Source organism: Ziziphus jujuba, chromosome 12 (genome assembly GCF_031755915.1).
Source record: "Ziziphus jujuba cultivar Dongzao chromosome 12, ASM3175591v1".
Classification (NCBI taxonomy): domain Eukaryota; kingdom Viridiplantae; phylum Streptophyta; class Magnoliopsida; order Rosales; family Rhamnaceae; genus Ziziphus; species Ziziphus jujuba.
The window spans coordinates 5,842,608-5,867,578 of NC_083390.1; the positions used below are offsets into that span (position 1 = coordinate 5,842,608).

The following is a 24,971-nucleotide window of genomic DNA, read 5'->3' on the forward strand; positions in this document are numbered from 1 at the left end:
TATATATAACCATGATCAAATAAGATGAATAATATGAGATTTTTTTTTGTAAAACATATAGAAAATTATATTTATTAATTATCAGAATTATTATAGTTTATTTTATATAAATAAAAATTTAATAAACCATTAAATATGTATTTGATGATTTTTAAAATTTTAAATTTCAAGATAAATTCAATAATCATTAAAATAAATATTATTTTATTAATCTTACTTTATTAAAGTAAAATAAATCTTAATTAAATTTAACTGGATATGTATATAAATATATATATATGCATGTATGATGAAGACCGAAGAGAGAATAACTGTGCATGCATATGGAAGGGTTATGGTTGGCTGAAAACAGACTCTGTTATGTCAACATTTGATATCTATCATACACCAGCACACACACAATAAAGAAATCCACACATGTATATGGCTCACGCGTGCTTTTTTTTTGTACGAAATCATTAATAATGTATAGGAAAACTTAGCTACGTCGTATTAAGTGTGCACGTGTGTTTGTTCTCCTTAAGTCCCACCTGTATCTTTCTCAACTTCAGTTCTGGAAAAAGATGTGTCATATAATAGTATGGTCCAATGGTCCATAAATTGGCTTCTCCTTAGGCAAATTTTCAAAATTCATTGTCTTCTACATGGTAATATAAATACCATGCGCAACAAAACATTTTGTGGCCCAATCTAATGGATCATCGCTTTTGCTGCTTTACTTTTGATTTGAAAACACAATTAGGAACTGAGGCTTTCAACCCCACCATCATTTCCATTTTCCATCTACATGTATATATATGTATATATATGTTATGGTTGGAGAAATTATCCATTATATAGGATGACTGTCATTTATAATTGGTGCAAATCTAATTGTTATCACGGCCTATATACATAGTATACATCTATACACATCGTGTGAGCTTTGAACGATTAAGAGTTTTAAAATTAATAAAGGTTAATTTGTTGTATAACTTTTAAATTTGCTTCTTAAAGATAAAGACCCAGCTAAATAATTAACTGAATGCAAAGACCTCGAAAATAAATTTCTATTTGACAACGTTCATGTCGTTAAACTTATTATATAAATATATAAAAATACAACTATTTGCATACCAGGTTGATACATATATATATATATATATATGAAGGTTTTACAATTAAATTGTAGATTTTAAAAATGTATTAGTGATTATATGTATACGATATACCATGGCATATATGATTTTTAATATAATTCATTGAATTCATATAAACTATGGATTTTTAAATCTCAATAAAAAAAGTATTAATAAAAAAAATTCTAAGGTTTAACCATCAAATAAATAAATTAATTAATTAATGCCCAATTCAATTAATAGTTTTTCCATAAATTTCAATGGGTGTGTTTCGGTACAAGGTATTTGTTTGGTAGAGTTTTTTTTTTTTTTTTTGATGTTTTTTACCAAAAACTCTATTCGAAGGCCAAAATTTTTTTTTTAAAAAAATAAAAATATGTTAAAAATCAACAAATACTTGTTGATAAAAAAAAAAAAAAAACTGTTTTAATGAATTTCAAATTTTATATATATTTTTTAAAAAAACTTATATAAAAATTTAATGAACATTTAATATAGCGTTTTTAGCTTGTATGAAAATTTATTGAGTATTTAATATAATTTTTTTTATTTATAACCAAATACTTATTAGTTTTTTTATTAAAATTTTTTTATCTAAAATATCTATTATACAAAATTTTACAGATTAAAACTATACATTTATCAGTTATATCCAATAGAACTAAGCAATTCAAAAAAAACTTTACTTATTAGTTTTTTTTTTAATTAGTTTTTTTTTTAATATCTAAAATATCTATTGTACAAAATTTTACAGATTAAAACTATATTTTTATCGGCTATATCCAACAAATTTAAATAATTCGAAAAAAACTTTTATGCACTATTCCATTAAGAAGAATCATTTGGATCCGAGACTTTATCTAACAAATTCTATTATTAAACAATTATCATATCGATAATTAAAGTTTGACAGTCGTATCAATTAAATAATTTTGCCATCTAGCGTTGAAAAAGGTCTAGAGATATGGTTTTTTTTTGGGTGGAAAGTCAAGAGATATGGTTGTTTTTTCCTTAATTATTCCATGTTATACTCATGCTGATTTTATAAGATATTTGTAGTTAAAAGAGTCAACGAGACGGTGAAAAAAACAAGGACACGTGTTTGTAAGAAAGCCATAATTAGTGAAAGAGGTTCCACAATAAGGATCTTTTAATCGTCACTTGTGGAAATAAGGCATTGAGTTCCAAATTTAATTATTGTTTAGTCAGCCATAAAAAAGAGAGATTCAAAAAAACAACACAACCTTAAATGGTGCATTTGAAGAAAGTTAGGGCAATCATCTTCTTTCTTCAATAATATATCGCAAAGGTCAAAAGAACGGGGCAATTACCTTTTGATGAACTTAAATTCGATTTTTGCCAGAGTCATTTTCAATGGATACCCTTTGATTGTTATGGAGCAAAGAGCCTTTTGGTTAATTAGAGTCCACCAAATTCAAAGTTAAAGTTTTGTTAATCATATAGTATAAATTTTTAGAATTAAATAATTTTAGTTGAAAGCATAAAACGCGATTAACCAGAAGCCACGTCCAAAAAAATAGCAAAGTTAATCGACCAAAATGGGGGACATCTTATCAGGATTAACGATCCAAAGAAGCCGACCAAATGTTTGTTCTTTGAATTTTTACTTGGTTGAACACTTAGCATGTTTTGTAGTGATTGGCTTGGCTAGGCTGCGTAAAAAAAGAAAAAAAGAAAAAATTAATGCTTTCATTATTATCTATATATCTTCGACCAACCTTCTTAATCATGGCCTAAAAATGAGATATTTTCTGCTAAGAATTATGCAAATTCCAGACAGAAGAAGATGGTGGAATTAGAAGAAATGATTGCTAAGTGCCTCCTTTTATGCAATTGGTTTTTTGAGAATTTGGCCATATAAAGCATGGAATTGTGGAATTAAAGGCTAATATATATTATTTTTTGCGCAGGTTCGTTTGCTTTTTTGGCTTTTGTTTTTTTCGCATGTCTTTTGAGTTTTTGGGCAGTCAAAAAAGCTTGTTCGTTGTTGGTGGGTGAGAGAGGGACGCAAAGGGCATGACCTGGGTTGACAAGGATCTATATTTAGTCAAAAGGAAAAAAGGATATATAATTAAGCATAGGCTAGCTAGCATCATCTTGTTCAATAAAAGACTTGGCTTTCTTTCTTTTTCTGTCTTTGATAGTTTATGCATTCCTTACTGTCTATCTCTTGCGTCAAATCATATATCTTTAATTACTTTCGGTTGTTTTATTTGGAGTTAATTGTAATTTATATTTAGTTTAAAAGAATTGCACTTTACACTTTCGAATTTAAACTGATGTTTTTAAATTTTAATTTATTTAATTTTTATCTAATTATAAATTTTAGCATAAAACGGTGGTTCATAAGCGACCTAAACTAGAATGAACTAAACTGCATATTTATAAAACTAAATTGTTTACATTTTAACAAATTCAATCAGTTGCGTATTATAAAGTGAGATAAAACATTAAGCAGTATTTAATTAAAAATAAAATTGAATCAAATTGTAACAAATTAATATTTACAAATGTAAATTAAAATATTTTAAATTTAATAGTTCAAAGTATAATTATTTCAAATTAGAGGATACTAAATTATAATTAATTATTTTTAAATCAAAATATAAAAATTTAAATTCAAAATTATTGTTAAAAAAAAAAAAGTACCTTTGCTATTAGTTTTTTAATAATGATACCTTCCATTTTTATTTTAAAGCATCTATATTTAACTATTTTCATATTCTTTCAAATTTTCTTAATGATAATATCTTCCATTTTCATTTTAAAGCATCTGTATTTAACTATTTTCATCTTCCTAGACATGATCTTGTACTAAGGAATTGAGTTATGTTTCATGTATCCGTTTAAACTTGTTTCCAACAAGCCCATATTTTATAAGAACAATTCAAATAACAAAAATGATATCGTTGTATGATCCTCTAACCAGTACATGTAAGCTTAAAAATCACTTACCGTGAAAAAAAAAAAAAATGGTTCTTACTTATATAAGCTTTATTTTCCTCGATAGATATTTGAAAACTTTTGGGACATTGAACTTTTGAATTAAAAACAAAAGTTTTATAATACTATCAGTTTTATTTTTGATATAGAAAACAGAACAAACATATTTTATCATAAAAATAAAATCAATTTTTATATATTAAAATATTTCAAATTTTGGTTAAAAGATTGGACATTCATAAGAAAATTGAGTATTCTCAAATAGCATCTTCAAGGATTATTCATCTATTATATCTTTTTTATTTTGAAAAATCAATTTTTAAAACAAATTTTTTATTAAATATTTTTTATTTTGAAAAGTCAATCTTTAAAATAAGTTCTAACTTATTCTGTATTTTGATTTTTTAAAATATAGAATGCATTTGACTCATCAAATTTAAAAAATCAAAAATACTATTTATTTTTAATATTATGTTAATATTATTTAATACTTATCAAATTTTAAAAAATTATATTATATTAATATATTTTAAAAATATTTATCATTAAAAATAAAAAAACAAAAATAAAATAAAATAAAAATAAAAATAAATATTTATTGAAAAAAATTTAAAAAAATAATATAAAAAATATTGTTAAAGAAATTTTAAAAATTTTATTTTTTATGTTTAAAAATATTTTTTATTATATAAAAAATATTTTTTATACTTAAAAAGTATTTAGGAATGCTACAAAGGAGTGGAAAGTTGGTAGGCTTGCATATTAAAAGAGGCAAAAAAATTGTTAAACAAATTAATCGTGTGGTCTCGTTGCCATTGCCGGTGAAAATGGTTCTTATCCAAAAATACTATTATAAAAATAAATAAATAACACACACACATTATAAAAATAAATAAATAACACACACACACACACACACACACACACACACACAGAGACACACACACACACAGAGACACACAGAGACACGCACGCACGCACGCACACGCACATGCACACTATTATATATGCTAATGACTCGTTATTAGAAATAAAATATCCGAGGGCACAGTGAAATCTCTGCAATTTGCTGTTGTCGCAGCCATTGCAATGGTTTGGAAATCACCAATCCCAAAGCGCCACCACACTATAATTCTATGGCTAAATATATGCCGCTACGTTTAAGTTACAGAGACAAAATAGATGTAAAAAGTAGACAGTACTGGCCAATGAATGTCTATTTTTGTTGAAATGCAGTTGTAGAGAGAGCGTTCCTGGTCAAAAGGACTCAAAAGGATTCTCTTGTAGCCATTTTGGGCTAAAGTAATCTTTTTATAATCCAATCCAATAAAAAAACAAGGCATTGTAATGAAATTAAATATTGTACATCTTAATATTTTAATCACCAAGATTAACAAGGAATTGTAATGAAATTAAATATTGTACATCTTAATATTTTAATCACCAAGATTAGGAACATAAATTCGCTGTTATCTTTTTGACCTAACCCTATAGTCACTTAGTTATCTTCATTGGCTTTTTATTTTTATTTTTTTGGGGTGGTATCCTTGGACAAGTCAAATTCTTAATTAATTAAGAAAAGAGTTGAGGCATCTTTGCTCTCTTGTAAACTAGGATTTTATTTCACAACAAAATTGTAATTTATATTTTTTTATTCCGATTTTCCAATTGTATCAAAATCTGTAATGGGCCTGATATTAATGGACTTTAAAAAAACTTGGGTTGATCAAAAGGTCCATTTTAAGTTGGACGTATTCTTTAACTTTGCAAGTAGGACCGATTTATCATGGTCCATTGGAGTTAGTTAGCCCTTGTTCCATCAGAATTTAATCAATTCATTTATTTATTTTGATTACTTAATTAATTTATCAAGAGCCAAGATTTTATGCCTTTCATTATTGATCTGTATTTCAATAATGTTAGGGCTGTCAAATTTTTATCAAATAACTTGATTCTATTGCCATATCTTGTAGCCTTGTGGTCAAGCAACCTAAAAAGGTGTTATTGGTTCTAGGCTCAAGTGTGTGCATTTACCATACAAATATTATCCTTATATTTAATTAATTTATATTGAATTTTACTTTTTCATATTTATATTTTGTTTATTTGGATTTTTTTATATTTGATGTATAATTTGGTATCTCTACCATGATGGCAGAACTTTTTATTATTTTTTTATTTTTGTGAATATGGTGGTGGTGGGAGTTTCTACACAAATAGTTTATATATTTATATGATATATATATATTTTTGTTTCCTCTCTACGCTTCCTTTTCATTGGATTATAAGACATCAATCTACTTTTGATTCTTGAGAAGAAACTATTCAGTTGAGGAATAGCAGATCCTACTAAAATGTTAGATTCTTATTGACTGTAATTTATAGCAGATAAGTTATATAATTTTAGAGGATTGTTGTCGAATAATCAATAGTCTTTTTCTAGGCCAAATGGGTTCTCACGAAACCTCAATTCGGAGAAACAGCTAGATCCAAAATATCAAAAACTGATCCAATCCAAACCCACTACAAAAAATCAAATCAGGAGTCTTTTGTAGTCTGTAGCTACCTATCCGACTTATTCCTCAAAAAGCTGCCTCTCCGACTAACCTGTCCACGCAGTGTAAGAGGCTAACCTGTCCACGCAGTGTCTAGTCGAAAACTTAAGTAGAAGGGAAAACATTTTAGACCCCTACATGTGTCATGACCATAAAAAGAAAAAAAGCAGAATTTGAAAAGCTACAGAAGCTTTTCCAATACAAACCCAGAAGTTGGATCTCACTTTCAAAGTTCCGGTCTAGTTGACCCCAGATTATAGATGTGGTATTTGTCCAATTATCACAGCCAAAACTTCTTTAAACCTTTTTTTTTTTTTTTAATTTTTTATTTCATTTTTTTGGAATCCTTTTCACACAATTAAACTTCATTCGTTTCTGGGAGGCTCGAAAGCTAGTGCCCCATAAATATAATTGTCTATGTAAAATATAACCCTTTTCCAGTACTAGAAATTATGATCTATTCACCAAAATAAAATTATGATCTTTTTAAAGGATGGAGTTTAAGACACGCTAGACATATATATTATTCCTAATACTTTATACAAATCAAGTTTATAGGAGGTGGATAGAGAATGATTAAGAGTGTTTATAATAGATTATGATCGTGATCTTCACCCAATCTTTTATTCCAAATGCAAAAATTAGCTATTAGCGTGTGAGTTTTAACCCAATTTTACATATAATACATGCTAAATGCTCCTTATCATGGAGTCTTTGATAAAAGAGAAAGTTTTAAAGAAGTGTTAAAAGAAAATTGATTTTCGATAATCAGCTTTTTAGAATTTAATTTTTAAAAAATATATTTTTTTAAAATTTTTTTATAATATTTGTTTAATTATAGAAGAAGATATGATTAATGAGTAATTAAATAAATTTATATATTAAAATTAAAAGATAAAATTATATTTAAAAAAATATAAAATTAAATTTTAAAATTTTTTTAAAATAATATCTTTTTGGAAAAATTTACTTTCTTTTTCATTTTTCCATTATAAAATTTATTTTTTCTAAAATTCATAAAATTTTCATTTTAAAAACTATTCAAATAAAAAAAAAATTTCACTTTTCTATAAAAAAATTTTAGCTTCCCATTAATTTTATAATTATCAAAACATTCTATTATAATTAGGTATTTGCTATAATTTCTCACACTAGTATTTAAGATTCTGGATATCGAAGAGATTCGAATTCTGAATCTATAACAAAGAAAGTAATGGTTTTGCGACCAATCTAGCGGTTTCCATGGAAACAGTATAATAGAGGTGGGAGGGTCATTTTGATTGGTCAATGGAGATCGATCTAATTCTCGACACGTATCTTTTCTTTTATCCGCCAACTTCATCTGTTTGCAAATGATGGCATATCAAAAATAGTCCTAGAAACTGGTAAATATTTCTTTTACTTAAAATTCTTGCCACTAGCAACATGGGCCCAAGGGAGGTTCTTATATTCAACATTGTCAATAAGGTCGATCGGATACCCCAAAGATTTCTTTTAAATATTGCCCCCATTTTTTTATTTTTTTATTTTTTAAATCCCTGTTTTCACATAGGCAATTCATTCTCAATGTCCTTAATCATAGAGATATATAGAGCTGGTGCTGAACTATATGCAATAGATACAATAAAGATACCATTTGAGCAGAAGATGACGAAAAATGAGGACCCAGTTGCATAAATCACTCAATTCTTGATAACCCATTTGAATATTTTTTTCCATGTCCAATTTTCATAAAATTCACACTACTATATATCTATACAAGTTATTACAAAGATCTGTAGTGAACGACAACTGAGGTCATGTAGATAATATTACACATATACAATTCGCCAAACTAAAACAATCATGGTGTTGAAATTTCCATAAAGCCCAAAGCTATATTATTGGAGATTTTTTTATATATATATTTTTGGGGCGGTAAGAATGGCTATGTTTGATATTATTTTCTTTTTTCTTTGGATTGCTTTTGAGAATCAGACAAATCTTCAAAGGAAATTATATGTACGAAGGGACCCAGAAACTTGATTCAGTATTGGAATAAAAATTGGTGGAGGCTATCATCTATGTTAAAGGGTTTTGTGAGCAGTAGGAAGTGGATGGCTATGATAATGATAACAATGATGACAAACTACTAGGGAAAATTATTTGGAGTTGAACTTCTAAAGATTAAACTAAGTCTATAAATTAATTAAGCTGGCTTTCCAAAAACTAGAGCCACTAACCAATAAGACCAATATTATTTTTTTCTCTGTTTCATCATTTCATGGGATTGAGTTAAATTTCTTGTCAAATCCTACTTTCTACCTTACCAAAATTAGATTACTTCTTCAACATTACTAATGCCAATAAAATCATTGCCATAAAAAATAAAAAATAAAAAATAAAACTCTTTTGATTACGATATATCCTCATTAATATCGTGATGTTATAAACAACAACTAAAAAATTAAAAAGGCAAACAAAAGAAAATAAACAAATGAGCAAAGGGATTTCAAGCCAAAAAAAAAAAAAAAAAAAAAAAAAAAAAAAAGAGCAAAGTGAGATTCTCAAAAATAACATAAAGTGATAGCTTATTTGTTTGTTTCCGTAAAGAACAGGCAAAGAAAAAGCATGAGTGGATAGTCTAACTGTAGGGAAAATCAGGTGCTCTTCTGAGAAGGAGATCACTTTGTGTTTAACAATAACAAGAAAGACCCATCACTCGTCATGGGAATATATATGTGTAAAATTTTGCAAATGAAAACTATTGAAAATTCTTCCAAAAAAAGAAAAGAAAAAAAAAGAAAACTACTTGAAAATGTAGTCAAATATTAAGTTTTCAAACACATGAACTGCCACTTTCCACTTTAAATTAGATAGCCATAAAGCTAATGACACGCTTTCATTGCTTGTCCACAATGAAAGAAATGTGGAAATCCCTCAAAGAGATACACAAAAAGGTTTTAAAATGAAGCTTCAAAACCAGGAGGAATCGGCCTGATGTTTGAGTCTGGGCCATTGGGTCTTTGCCACGTAGTGTTAGTTATTTATTAGAGGGTCTTATATATAAATAATATTTGGTGCGACTCAACGAGCCGTCCTCTCAATGGTCTGAAAACAGAAAGTTGGCTCGGTTGCCAAAAAACTAAGAGGGATTAGTGGAGAATTAAATCGATTTTGAGTTGGAAAAAGGAGTAGATGAGCATGAGCTAGCTAGTGGATCCACTGATGATCCATAAAAGTAACAAAACTCCAATAATCAAAAGTGTAATGCACCAACGAAAAAAAAGCAAGTTTAGGTTTCTTTGCTTTCTAATTGACATTAATATCCCTTCTTCTATGATATCAAATTTTCAGTTAACTCCTTTCTCATTTTTGGCTCCCCAAATCTAGTAGAAATACCTTTTCTATTGAATGAATCATTTAGGCTTAGTAGAAATAGTTTATTAAGGTCCATAGTTTACTGCGTCTGGGATTAACCAAAGTTCCCAAAACAAAGTATTTTTCAAGTTCATATGGTTAAAATTTTTTTTTAGAAACTAAGAGAATCAGGTGAAGGGCAAGATGGTCAAATGAAGGAAGCAAGTTTCAAGTGCATATAGAGGAATTTTTTTAATTTTTTTAATTTTTTTTTAATAATTTTTTTCCCCTCCTTCTTGCAACTTTTGGTGGTGATAAATTAAATAAAAAAAGTGATGAGGGTGTTTTAGATAATGAATAATTTTGATGGGTTTTAGCAAAGTTTTTCTTTTTTTCTAGAAAAGCATGAGATTCACAAAGTCATCGGCTATATAAAGAGCATAAGGCAGAGTGTAAATACTCCCACTTGACTGTTTTAAGAGCCTCATTGGGTGTCACACATAGACCAAAAGCCTATCAGTTTTCTTGAATCTGATAGGAAAATGGAAGTCAATTTAGAAGAATACATCCAAGGGCCTTAAAATATGGGCATGGGAAAAATGGATAGAGGGAAAGGAAACTTTTCTCACCCTCTCTCCAAATTCCAAACAGTTTGTCTGAGTTTTTTAGCCATTGATCTGCACCAATTCCGTGAAGCAGAATCCTCCAAATGCTGCGGAGTTTTTGGCTAAATGCTTAGGCATACCGGCAAGTCACAGAACGGCAACGGACTCAGTGATGAGTCTTTAAGGCTATCCTTTTTTTTTCTTTGTAATATTGTAAATGTAGTTTTTGTTTGATGAAATGTAATAAAAGTTCACCAGAAGAGCCTTTAGACAGGCTTTGCAAAGGAATGCATTTGTGATTTTGTGATGCTTTAGTTTGTAGACGAATTGGGAAAATTTCAATAGTTTATTCTTAGTTTCTGCAAAATTCAGTGAATAATGACTCTGCATCTTCATCTCTCTCTTCTCTGTGTCTCTCTCTCCATCTATTTCAATGTGTCCCTCCCTCTTTTATCTATTTCAAACAGAGACATGTTAATATGTTAGTTCCTTGGTGATTTGGGTTCTGAATCTTTAATCCAAAAGGCTCGACTATGAATGCTTTGGAATTAACCAATAATGGAGTATCAAAGTTGACCATGATTTTTCTTAAGCCCAGGTACTGAAAATAGCTGGAAATGCTTAACATTCTCAATTATTATCCTCAGAATGAGGCAGAAAAAGGGTATACATAACAGGGTAATCGGCCATTGTTAAATATTCAGTGGTGTTACTGTCTACCTTCCACTTCAAAATTGGTTACATCACTTAATTTGTGGACTTATATTCTAAATCCCAGATGTGATTTTTTTTTTATTTAATTTTTTTTTTCCTTTTTATCTTTTTACCCTCTTTTCGAGCATGAAAACACACCTCTCTTTTTGTAGTGCTTGCTGAGTTAAAGCAGCAGCCGCCAAGCAACAAACACGTTTTATTTTACACGACAATCATAACATAACCTAAAAAAGCTCTTAGTTAACACCAAAGCATATTATATATATATATATATATATATATATATATATTTGTATTTTGGATACTTTTATTTTGTACAAGTCAAAACCAGTCTTCATTAGTCTCCGGCAGTTGTCTAAAAAGCTCTTGTGGAAAAATCACCTTGAACTTTGCTTTTCAGCATAACCTAATCCACAACGTAAAAATCAAAAAAGTTTCAAAGAATTTTATTGTCCACACCTTTGAACCGTGAAAATATACATATTGCTTGTGGCTTGGAAATCTAACATTTGTCAATCTAGATCAACATACAATAAACACAACCTAAGAAATCAATTAATCTAAAGAATGCTAAAAATTTTACGTTTAACATGTGGTTTGTAACTTTGTATACAAACGCTTTCTTCATTTTATCCAAGATCCTCTTCTGGCATTTAAAAAAGAAGCATACAGCAATTCATTCCAAGTATCTGGAACTCCAGGCAAGCACCAATGGCTGCAGTCCTGAGATCGCTCGGCGGCAATCTGCTCTTCTACTGTTTTATATTTCATTCTGTAAATCGAAGGGTGTCCATCTTTCCTGCAATCTGTAAGCCTACTTATGTTCAGATAGACCACTGGAGTTCTCATTTCTTGAAGCACATGATCTAAAGCTCTCATTTTTGATGGGTACTTTGAAAGAAAACTTTCATTAAAGATAGGTTCTGTTTCTTTGTGGCATTGACCACCTGAGTTCCATTGGCCTCCTCTGCATATTACATCAAAGAGTTCAGGAACTTAGTAATCATTTATTTAGTACATCAAAGGGTAAGAGACTGAAGAAGAGAATTCTTCTTTTTAACTTGACAAATACAGGTCTATAATATATAAAAGGTAAAACAAAAGAGGGCAGGAATTTTATTGACACTTTTTCCCACAGATTGGTGGACAAAAATAGCCCCGCATAAATCTGATTATAAAAACATCAACATATAAATTGTAATTTGCATCTAAAGATTACTAAAAGTGACTATTTTTACAAAATAAAAGATTACGTTGCATCCTAATCGATTAAGAAATGTTAGCAAAGATGAAAATAAGACTTGGAATTTCCAAACTTGATTGGAAATTTGGAAATGAGGCAGCAGAAATTTATGCTATACCTGAAATGAGTAACGGAATATCCTCTAAACAAAACCAGAGTACGGTTGGCATCGATGTTCTTATCAACCCATCTGGCCCAAGTGGTCAGGGCTCTCTGGTATGCTTTGAGAACCTTGAGTCTAGGGTGCACATAGTTGCCTTCTTGGTAGTAGTCTTCTCTGTTAAGACCATCATGGGCAATAATATCACACATTAGATACAAGTAATTCCATTTATGTCTGGTAACACAATCTAATGCAAATTTTTTTATTATTAAAATCAAATTTTCTAGTTTCATTTCTTTCCAAATCATGGTATCTCCAATTCAAAAGGGGTATTGAGAATATTCAGTACCACATAGGTGTAAATGATATTGAAGCAAGCAATATTTAGCAAAGAGAATAAAAACAGACCCCTTAGATGTTTTCTCATGTGTCCACCAGTGGCCGGTGTTGAAGACTATGATATCGGCATCATGATACATTGAAGTTGTCTGATCCATCAAATCTAATCTTAGTGTCTCAAATGTTCCGTTCCTACCCGTGAATGTAGATTCCCTAACGAGGAATGGAGAAGCAACAAAATCTACAGAACAATTGTAGTCCTACAAGAATTGCAAATGCATGGTACAATTAGAGATATACATTAAAAACCAATAATTTATCACAAAATAACAGACACACTTGAAGACTTGCCTCAAATCTGAACGCATAAATACCCTTCTTCTTGAATTCGCTCTTCCCGGAGATCTCATAAACTCTTTTCTTATATCTAAGACTATGACGGAGGATACACACCAGAGACTCCCACATGTTCCTATTCAGTGAGTCCCCCACAAAAACCAACTTCTTTCCCCTTAGTTTCTCAAGAAAATCAGTCGCATTCAGTCTGCAGATAACAGCAGTAATCAATCAACATTACATCTACAAAATAAAATATGAAACGTAGTTTCAAAAATTTGAAAAGGGATCATTCATCCAAAAAAAGTTGAACAAGAAACGAGCTCGAAAAGTTTGATAAAAATGTTGCATTATGGGACAATCCGGTGGAACTCATTTACAATATTCTCTCCTGCTTAAACTATAGATGTATGAATATGATAAATTGATTTTGGAATCCTGTATTTTAGTCATACACATTTACTAAAACTCAATACCAATTAACCATGCATGTTGCATAATGGCCATTAGTTTGTTCAACAGAAACCAAACAGTTAAGTTATTATCACCAACCAGCAACCAGAATTGGATGCTCAGCAACAAATCTATTACTCTACTTTTTTACTACATTTACTTTATTGACAAATATGTAACCTAAATTATAGTAATAATTAGCACTTTTTTCTCTAATTCATAAAATCACCAAAAACATTAAATATGGATATTACCTTGGGATATCACACCCATTTGGTTGCCATCTCCATTTGAGATATCCATCATCTGGTCTCCCATTTAGGTGACAATCAAAATCCTTATCAATGTACGGGCAAGATCCTTGTGGATAATATGGCTTAGAATCATCTCTAACCCATTTACCATCGAAGATATCACATTCCTCATAAGAACCACTCTGCATTTTCTTAAACTGAGAACTATAATTAGAAATGTTAGTTTTATCATTCTGGATCGAATTTCCTCCACGATTGGTTTCCGATTCGTTTTTCCCTTCAAGTAAAGGAGTACCAACTTCTGCATTATACAAAATATTGCTCACATTGTTGTTTTCTCTGACCTCCTTATCAGCTTCTGTTCCAGGATTTTTCAAAGAAGCACCGGAAATAATTTGCCCTTCATCCAAATTTTCTTTGCCGGAAAAGCTTACGTTCCCAACTACCGATCCATTTACTTGATGGGTTTGCTCTTGAACTCCATATCTTTCAACGGTAAAGCTTCCATTTTTAACCTGCTCTGTGAAATTCTCAGAATGGGTTTTCTCAGAAACCAATATTTCTCCAACCACCGCCTCGAATTTTTCAGTGACAGGAATCTGAGACACATTTTCTACATGGGTTTTATCCATAACCTTTCCATCTCCAAATTTCTTCACCAAATCCCCAGACTTTTGCAATTCTGAAGTTGACACAGAATTAATGCCAGAAAACGAAGAAGAATTAGAAGCAACAGACTTTGCTCTAAAACTCTGAAACCCTTGTAATATAGGTTCAACAGGAGCCCTCAAAGAGCTGTTGAACATAAGCAGAGCCAGAACGAAGACAGTAACTACAACGCCCAAACCAAAACCAGAAAGTACCTTTCTTGGCCATAGAAACTGCTCTGGAAAAGCTTGTTTCTTAAAGTTCATGGTTGAAGAAAATGCATTAAACAACCACTTGGGAAGAGAAAACCAAGGCTAATAAAAGTGGAAAAACCCAAAACAAAAAATGATAAGGAGAATGTGAAAATATGAGGCCGAGATCTAGTAAAAGAGAAGGTATGAAGAGGTGGAGACAGCGAAGAATTTAGAGAGATCATTTAGATGAAGCGTGGGATTGCATTGTTTTTTTTTTTTGTTTTTGTTTTTTTTTTTTTTTGTCTGTTGCTTGGATATTAAAAAGAAAAAAGAAAAAAAAAAAGTTAAAAAATGGAAAAGCAATTGAGCGGCAAGACAGACAAGAAAGACAGTGATGGAAATTAAAAGGCTTTTCGAGTTGTACTGGGAAAGAATGCGAACCTGGTACAGGAGGGAATAGCTAAGCTTTTGAAAATACCATCTTGTCCTCCACCGCTATTTTCAAATATGCTTAGGGTGTCCTTTATCTTTCTTCTAGTTATCTGAATTGTCCCAACCTAAAAAATACAACAATTTTTAGTCATTAATTATTATTATTATTTTTTTTTGGTGGATAAGATAGAGTCATTAATCATAATCTGATAAAACAAAGAAAAGAAAGTAAATTTTATTTGCCTTGGTTTTTTTTATTAACACGAACATATTCTAGTGTAATAATTTAATGCTTAAATTTTCTATGCTAAAAAAAAAAAAATTAATGCTAAAATTAAAGAAGGAAAGGGTAAAATTTTATAAAGATATTTCTTTTTATGTAATTTTCACTAAAATATACAATTTTTTTTTTTCTAGAATTCATTTTTCATATACAAATAATTTTAGAAAACTCCTAGTTGGCACTATCAATAACAATTACTAATAGGATTACAATTAAGTGGTTTTTAAAAAAAGTTTGTTTTTAAAATTTAGGATTTAAAATCATTCCATAATTAAATTAAATGCTCCTAAACAGTAACTATCATGTCAACAATGTTCTTACTCGTGATCATTACCACTTTTCTACCAAAACTCTTAATTTTGTTAGCAAATAATATTGAATCGTTTAACAGGATTTCAAATTTTCAATTTATTAGATTTTATTTAGATCATAACAAATTTTTAGTAGCACTTCACATATATGAAATTTTTTTTTATCATAAAATGGAGCCTAAGGCTCTTACAAATTTTTATGAATCAATTTGAAGGCAAAACTCCCTATATTATCATACATCAAAAGTTGTTTAATTCATATGTGGGATATCAAATACATGCAACCCCCAAATTATAAGTGTGACTAAATATGGCAAGAGAATCTGTAATAGAATTGTACTTTCTAAACACATGGTTAAAAATAACTGTTGACATTTACTTCATAATTCTCCATTATTTCCAGACATTGATGATAAATATCCATATCATTGTCATCCAATAAATAATTAGAGTAAAATCAGATTCAATCTAGAGATTATAAAACAAGCCCCATAACTTTATATATGTATTATTCAAAATGATAAATCACAAATAATCAAATTATTATAATTATTTTCTTTTGGAATGTAATTGCAATGCAAGTGTGACAAGAACCCACACTTCAACCCAAGAAACAATTAGAGCATAGATAGATTCAATCTGAAAATTATTCTTTCAAATTTAAAGTAATACTGAATTCATAGAATAAATCTTACAACTTTATATATGTAATATTCATAACCATAAATCATAGTATTTAGAAAAATATCACAAACAATCAAGTAGAAATATAAATTATTTTGCTTTCTTTTTGGATACAAGTTCATATTTCTATGTTTATTTAATTATTCATAATGTTTTTCATTTTTTTTCCCTAACTGACAATCCTTTTTATGTATTTAAATTCCAATGGTAGTAATTATAATTGCATTTATGGGTTGAGGGCAATCATTTTTCATACGAGGGCATCGTGGTAATTGAGCGAGTCATAAATGTAGCAAAGCCAAAGGGCAGTTTTGTCACGTTGCAAAAAATTGTTTTCTCCATTAACTGCCACAGAACAGCACAGTTCGAAGTTCACTTCCCGCCGACTGACTTTTGCCACGTGGCCATCAACAAAATAAAAAAAAATCAAAATCAAAAAATAAATAAATACCAAACTTCGGCGGTAACGGTCCCCAAGTGCGTGAGGCACGTGCTCTAGTCTCCTCAGCTTAGCGTGCACCGAAATCTTCATCAATTCAGAATCTGCCACGTCATCGAATATCTGCAGAAACAAACATCTGTCGCGACCGTGATCATTTCAGAGTGGCACGAGCACCATACTCTCACAACACTGAAATTTTCTGCCCCCTGTTATCCTTCATTGGTTTGTTCGACTCCAGCACTTGAAAACGCCATCGTATTGGCACATTTTGTGATAAAAATATTTTATTATAGATTTGTTTTTTTTTTGGGAATAATATTGTATTAATAATGAAGATAATTAACCAGATTTTTCAATCATTTAAAATTTGAAAATCTGTGTGTACCGTGTGCGTTAATGTTTTTGTTTAATTCTTTCATTTATTGAAAATTATTATGATAACTGATAATATTTTTTTCATGATAAAAGGAGTTTGTGATAATATTTTTCTTCAATGCAAGATGTTGTGGAGAATATCTACACAATGATAAGATAATAAAAGATGAATTTGAATTCAGATAAGTGTCGTATGGGGCGTAGACTAATATTTGAAATTTTGAATAATTATCCAAACTTTTTTTATCAATTAAATGAAATAGAGGATCAATTATATATAGTACAAATTCTAAACATAAGAAAAAAAAAAAAAAAAAAGACAATGCCATAATAATCACCATAATTGATTTTTTTAGTGATTATCATAAAAGAAAAAGAAAAAAAAAACTGATTATTTATGGTCTTTGCAATTACAGGTAACTTAGGTCTCTTACTCATAATCTGGTCAAAGTATTAGGTGATGCAGTTAATGGTAGAAAAAGAAAAAGTGACAAATTAATTAATTGGGCCTTGAATTCTAGAATAGCAAAGTGGCATAAAGTCTTAAAAAAAAACAGAAAAAAAGAAGAAAAAAAAGCAAAAAAAAAAAAGAGGCTGTAAGAATTTATTGGCAAAATGGCCATTTGCTTTGATTCAGATAGGGACCCTTGGAGCACAAGTCATCCATCTTCTTGACTCTCGAGCCTTTGTTCAACCACATCGCTGAACCAGTGAACTACCAAACAATTTTCCATGCAGATTTCCCTTTTTTTTTTTCTTTTTTTTTTTGGGTTTTCTCTCTTTCATTTTAGAGTCCAAAAACATAAAAGTAATCACATAATTTTTGGCTCCTTATAAGACAATGTCCTTTATGCAGTCTTTCTTTCCTGACTATTGCAATACTGTGTAAAGGAGGTTGATTCTGGTAGATCAGGTTTGAGTAGTATACAATCAGATATCAGCAGAAGTTTTTTACCAGCATATGTATATGCGTGTATATAATATAGTATTATAAACTTTGAATGCAGAAAAATATTTATAATATTTTTCATGATGGGGTAGAGAATTTTCCATATTGGCATCCTTCTTATTAGATCAGATTGATCAGCAACAACCAACTATAAGAACAATGTGAATATAATATATATATATATATATATTAACCACGTACAAATTTCTAAAACTCTCCAAAATTTTTGTTCTAACCGTGAAGCTCAATCAAGTCAATTGATTGATTAACCCAAATAGAAAAAAGCAGCTTATACATAATTTTTTTTTTCTTCCCTTTTTTCATATTTTTCTTTTTTACAGATGAATTACAAAGCATTCAACAGCTATCAACACCACCAATAACATAATTCTCATTTTTCAAACTTTTTCTGCAACTTTTAATGATGTAAGAGGCAGGTATATAAGGAAAAAGGAAAAATGGTTGTCACCTAGGGCCTGAGAGCTCCATTGCTTCTACCACAAGTGAAGATTCCTCTATATAATCCGAATATCTTTGTGGAGGGTTTTCACATGAACGAAATCTGGGTGTTTCAACTTTCTGAGATGCCTCCCATTTCTCCGCTAGACCATCGCCTTCTAACATCTTAAGAACTTCGGACATTTTTGGCCGGTGAGATGGATTAAATTGAGTGCATAACAAGGCAACCTGAACCATTTCTTCCAACTCAACCCGGTCATATTTTCCCTTGAGATCCTTATCCACCATCAGATTTAGCTTTCCTTCCTGATGGAGTTTCTTTACCTATAAATAGTGGAAATGCAGAACAACACAAATAAATATGCTTGTGTTTTGTTGAATAAAAGAGGTTTCCAATGAAAACCATTTTTATGCGTTTTTGTTGCAGTTCTAAGGAACTGCAAAATGTATCAATGAGACAAGCAGGAAGATAATTTATATGTCAGATCATGGTTGTAATTATAAATTTAAAGCACCAAATCATCACCAGGAATCTCATTTTCCAAAATATATCATTTCAGGCATTGTCATCTTCTTTATTATTTTGTACATCATGATTAGAGGATTAAAAGCAATTCATATTATTGAGTGTTTGAGAGAGGGTACCCAATCAAGCATTACGCCTTTTTGGTTTGCTTGCCGTCCAAAATCCAAAGCCTTCTGACCAGTGATTAGCTCCAGGAGTAAGATCCCAAATCCAAACACATCAGTCTTCTCAGATGACTGACCTGTGGATAGGTATTCTGGAGCAATGTGGCCAACAGTGCCACGAACAGCTGTGGTCACATGTGAATCTCTATGATCTAAAAGTTTTGCCAACCCAAAATCTCCAACCACTGCCTCAAAGTCTTCATCCAGCAAAATATTGGCTGCCTTGACATCACGGTGGATAATTTTGGGGTCGCACTGCTCATGCAAATAAACTAGCCCCCTTGCTGTACCTAAAGCTATCCTCTTGCGTCTTGCCCAGTCTAGAGCTGGCCGACCATGAATGTGATCTGATGAGAAAACCAAAACCAAAGAAGTTATTGATTGAAGTCATCAAATATGTTACAAATATGATTGCAATGTTGAGTGTAAAAATCCAAAACCGGGTAGCTCCCAGCTTTATTTACAAATATGATTACAATGTAGAGTGACAATTACAACCACATATAAATCGCAGACTTCAGAATTCCATTCCTAACATATATTAATTTCCACATGGTTGTGTACGAAAAGTAGTAGTGGAGGCAAGAATCACTGTGGTCCCAGAGGGAGTATGGAGCTGATAGCAGAACAGAGATGATGAGTTTATGGCAGGCTAGGCAGCATCATTGTTGTTGTGGGGAGATGGTGATGCAGGTAGTAAATAGAATGCAAGAAAGATCTAGTGGTCACAGCACCAAAGGATAGCGACACATATCCATGGTTGTCACATGACAGACTGCAGGCAGCTAACAGTGGTATTGCTGCTGTACCAAGTATTGAGCCATTTTCAAATTGATAGTGATGATTCATTGACTGCACTGACTACAGACTAACACCATTACAACAATCGAGGACATGGAGTTGAGGTGGGTTTATTCATATTGATAAGTTTACCACAGATTAGGCTCCTTTAATTACTTAAATTAGATTGCTAAAATAAAGAATAAAAGAATTTAGATGTTGATCCAAGAGAGAAAATAAGAAGCAAACCTCTTAAACGAGAGCCAACACTTCCATTAGGCATATAGGGGTAAACAAGGAGCCGCTCATTCTCAGTTGAGCAAAATCCACAAAGCCTTAGAAGATTCCTATGAACAGCCAAACTTATCATCTCAACTTCTGTCTGAAATTGGATTTCACCACCGGCAGTGTTATAGTCCTTTAGCCTTTTAACTGCCACCAGAGTCCCATCATTCAAGCATCCCCTGTACACAATTCCAAAGCCACCTCTCCCAAGAATATTCTTTGAGTTAAAATGGTCAGTTGCAGCCCGTAGCTCCTTAAATGTATACCTTCTCAAATGGCCTAAGCATACCTCTGGATCATATTGATCTGCCATGTAAAGCAACTTAATGGATTTAGAATTCGGAATTTCTTACAGAGCGTAGAAAGAGGAGCACTGCTCATATAGATAGCAAATGCAATTAGATACAAAATTTAATAAAAGAGAACCAACATAAGGGACGAATAAAAATGAAGAAAAACAAATGTTAAATGAAGATGTCTAGGAGTATAAAAGAGTAATTATCAAAAGACAAATATTAATTTTTTCTAGTGTTACGCAATGAATTTATACATGGAATCGTTATAATAAAATTAAACTTAACTTCTGAAACAAAAAGCAGCATCATAGAAGTGCCAATTAAAGCTCTAAGAGTCCCAAGTATAATAAGCATCTAGAAGTTTCTACAACCTGAGATACTTACAAAGAATACAACATAATTAAGAAATACATTTAATTCATGTTTTATCTTGCATTATGCACAGTAACCATATAATTTTACAAGAATCACCACAAAACATGATCTTATTATATGTATGACAGTTATATTCACGTCAAAAAGATTTCATTACATGATAATGGCAGAAAGGTCCCAGAAGCCTCTTGATTTGGATATTCACGAGTTATTCACTTGTAACAAGCAATCACAACCTACCACATCCTAAAATATCATTTCAAAAGAATCATACATGCTTGGGCATTCATACTTTCCCCCGTAATTATAACTTATATTGTGATATGGTGCAGCATGCAAGAGTTAGAAATCTAGGATCCCCAACTTTCCAGGCAATTACTTTTAGGTTCGTCAGAAATTTAACTCATTAGCCAGAAGCAAGCTTTTGAATATTTTAAACAATCTGAAGAACTGACATGGGAACTACATAAATGAGAAAACAAAATGTATGCAGAACTAACCATTGACATCAAAGAAAATCTGCTGGTTGTGTCTATATCGCCACCAGACTAATAATGAAATAAATAATATGACGATAAAAGCAGCACCAAGACTAGCACCAACTACAATAGCCACTCTATGGCGTTTTGTCCCTGAGTCTGATTGAGCTGTAAAAAACATAAATTCAGAAAGAAAGTATGTGTTATCTTGCCACTGAAGTTCCAAATTGACAAACAACAGAAAATACTATGTGAAAGAAGAAACCTTTTAGCGCATCAGGTGGGAAGGACAGTGGCTCTGGAAGGACAGCAGAACAGTTGTTCCCAGCCTTCGGGCCACAAATTAAAGGGTTGCCTACAATTCTGCAAGTGAAAAAACAAAAACAAAAACAAAAGAGTATTTCATAATTAATAAATCACCAACAAATTTAGAAGATTATGCATTACCAGATCAAAGAAATAAACGCACTTGAAAGTTCTTGCAGATATTTTTGGCAAGGAACCACTCAAATTGTTAAATGACAGGTCCCTGCACCGATGTTCAACATACAATCATTAATTTATACAAATTACCAAAAGAAAATGCTCTACCTGTAGGTCTCAGTCAGTTAAAAAAAGGTGAAGATACATACACAAGTGTAAGACCTTCAACCGTGGACAGAGACTGAGGGCAGGGTCCTGAAAGGCTATTGTTGTTTAATCGCCTGACTTGCTCAAAAAGCAAGAAACGGTGAAAGAATTAGGATCAATTATGAGAAAAAACGCACTAAAGGATGCATCAAATTTCATAACGTTTAAAATAGCTGCAAGTTTTTGAAACTCACAAATAATTCAGGTTCTTCAGGTCTCCAAAAGAATCAGGTATTTCACCGCTGAGTATGTTGTTCGAGAGATCAAGTGTCTGTAGCTTCTCTAGTTTTCCAATTGCAGCAGGAATTGGGCCCGAAATGTCATTATTTTGAAGCAACCTACAGATGTTAGCAATCGAATTTAGACTCAACAATAATGATTTTGCAGCATGTAACATAACCATCGTACTTCAAATCTGATATAACAAAGAAGGAAATAAGTTGAGCACGCACATAAAAAAAAATAAAAAAAATCTTACTGCTTACAACGAACAGAGAAAAATATTAGTAATCAATGCAAAGGAGACTTACAGATATTCCAAGTTAGTGAGGTTTCCAATCCCTGGAGATAAAGTACCGGCCAAGCTCTGGCTAGGCAATCCCCTATTAGAATATATATATATATATATATATATATTTCAATTGAGAAGTTAGAATCAAGTTTAAATAGAAAGGAGATGGATGTTTGTATTCCGAGTATCAAGAACTCTTACAAGGTATAGGCAAATTGAAAAGAAATAAAACAACTTACAAAGCAGATACATAGCCATCTGATGAGCACGTCACCATCCTCCAGCTGCAAGGATCCACAGAACTACCATCCCAATTCTCCAGAACATTATGGGGGTCAATAAGACTGTTTTTAATGGCCATCAAAGCTACCACTGTTCGGATTTCCAGAAGAAAAACACATGGTAACTGTTAATATCTTTGTGAACCATTTCTGTCCTACTGAGCAAAAACTAGCAAGTAGAAACAAAAGCGAAACAGAGAGCAAAGACAGCTTAGAAGATAATCGAGATTCAAACTAAGTAGATAAACTGTTCATATATTCTTTCGAAAGAACAGAACATTATCCATAAGAGTCGAATCTGCTCCACTCCGGAAACCCAAAAAAATCCAAATAACGCATACCCCTAAGAAGCATAAGCTTGACCAATTCCTACATGCTCCCTTCTCCGACTAGCGTTTTCACCATTCCAAAAAACTAATAATGATAATAATTTTTAAAAATCCGTGCTGCAATTCTAATAAAAAATTCATTTTCCTTTTTCCAAGTCTAATTGAAGAAAACTAAAAAGAAAACAGCAGGATCCCAAAAGAAACTGACCTTCATAATTTATGCCATTTGGAGAAAGAGTTGCAGAAGAGGCTTCAACTAATGCCAAAACCAGTATACCCACTTTCCACAATACGAAACCATTTGTTTCCATAGTCTTTCTCTCTGCTCAGTAATTTTTTTCACCTTACTATCTTTGCTACTACCAGCAGTACCCACTGATCAAAACCACCATACCCAACAAGCACAACTGGCCATTCTCGAAACAAATTACCTCCATATTGACTTATCCGAACAAAAAGGCTGTGTCCGAATCAGAATCCCATAAAGCAGCCCCACCATTACCATAACAGCAAAAGCTTCGTTTTTCCTCTTTTTTTTTTTTTTTTTTCCTACTTCAAACAGATAAAGTTTTGCACTTTCTCAATAAACTTCACCATACAAAGAGACCCGGATGCTAAAACCAGTATCCCACAAGATATTCAGCTATGAAACAGATAATTGAATTAGAACTGAGTTAATGGGAACCATATGAGCTGAGACAAAGAGCCAAAGAGAAGAGAATTTTCTCAAGAAACAAGCAAAACAAACCAAGCCTGAAATTCTGAGATCCTAGAGATCTGAGAATGCGTGTGTTATTTCTATATGTTTTGGGCGATCCCCACAAAATTCCATGTGGGTATGTTGTTGGTTTCCAACCCAGCTCTGTTCGTCCCTCTCTCTTTTCCCTGTGATTCCCCCCAACTTCACATTATCTTCTTTTTCTTTCAGAGAGAGACACACACACACAAACACACAAAATGGTGAAAAAGATGAGTGAAAATCACTCGCACACAAGGAACCAAACACGCAAGGGCCAGAGCATAATGCCAAAAACTTGGACACAGATACAGATGCAAGCAGACCCAGTAACGAAAAAGTTTGTTTTCTAAAAAAACAAAAAACAAAAAAGCTGTGAAATAAAAAAAATAAAAAAAGAAGAAGAAATAATGGGTTTATTTTTTAAAAATAAAAAAAAAAATTCAGCGATTGGACTGAAAGGATGTGTGGGATGGATCAGAGAGAACAATGGCATGTCTATGAAAAAAGTAAAAAAAAATTTGCAGGTAAGTTTTTGGCAGGTCACGTGCTTGGGTTGTCCTGCCTCTTGTTCTCTTTTGGCTTCGTATTTCATTTTATTTTATTTTTTAATTTTTCTTTCTATAAATTAAAATAATCACTTCTGTTAGCTTTTGCAGAACATGGCCCATCCCGCTAAAATGCGCGTCCTCTCTTTTTAAATGAATTCTCTTTTTTTTTTTTTTAAATATATATATATATTTTTCGAATTATCTGAAACATGAAAGCCAATATTGTAT

The 24,971-nt window shown here is 31.3% G+C and overlaps 2 protein-coding genes across 2 annotated transcripts; both read right to left on the minus strand.

Annotated features, from left to right (window-relative positions):
* Nucleotides 1–11,714: 11,714 nt before the first annotated feature.
* On the minus strand, nt 11,715–15,184 carry LOC107428688 (protein trichome birefringence-like 2). The gene is made up of 5 exons (XM_016039255.4): nt 14,024–15,184; nt 13,332–13,524; nt 13,050–13,240; nt 12,657–12,815; nt 11,715–12,262 (listed from the first exon to the last, which is right to left on the minus strand). Exons 1-5 carry the CDS (start codon nt 14,935–14,937, stop codon nt 11,920–11,922), a joined length of 1,800 nt encoding a protein of 599 aa, XP_015894741.2. The 5' UTR covers nt 14,938–15,184; the 3' UTR covers nt 11,715–11,919.
* A 3,308-nt stretch (nt 15,185–18,492) lies between these two features.
* Nucleotides 18,493–24,716, minus strand: LOC107428687 (protein NSP-INTERACTING KINASE 3). The gene is made up of 11 exons (XM_016039254.4): nt 23,665–24,716; nt 23,086–23,218; nt 22,866–22,937; nt 22,530–22,673; nt 22,338–22,409; nt 22,175–22,234; nt 21,971–22,068; nt 21,727–21,873; nt 20,520–20,861; nt 19,446–19,837; nt 18,493–19,124 (listed from the first exon to the last, which is right to left on the minus strand). Exons 1-11 carry the CDS (start codon nt 23,765–23,767, stop codon nt 18,807–18,809), a joined length of 1,881 nt encoding a protein of 626 aa, XP_015894740.1. The 5' UTR covers nt 23,768–24,716; the 3' UTR covers nt 18,493–18,806.
* Between the last annotated feature and the right edge of the window lie 255 nt (nt 24,717–24,971).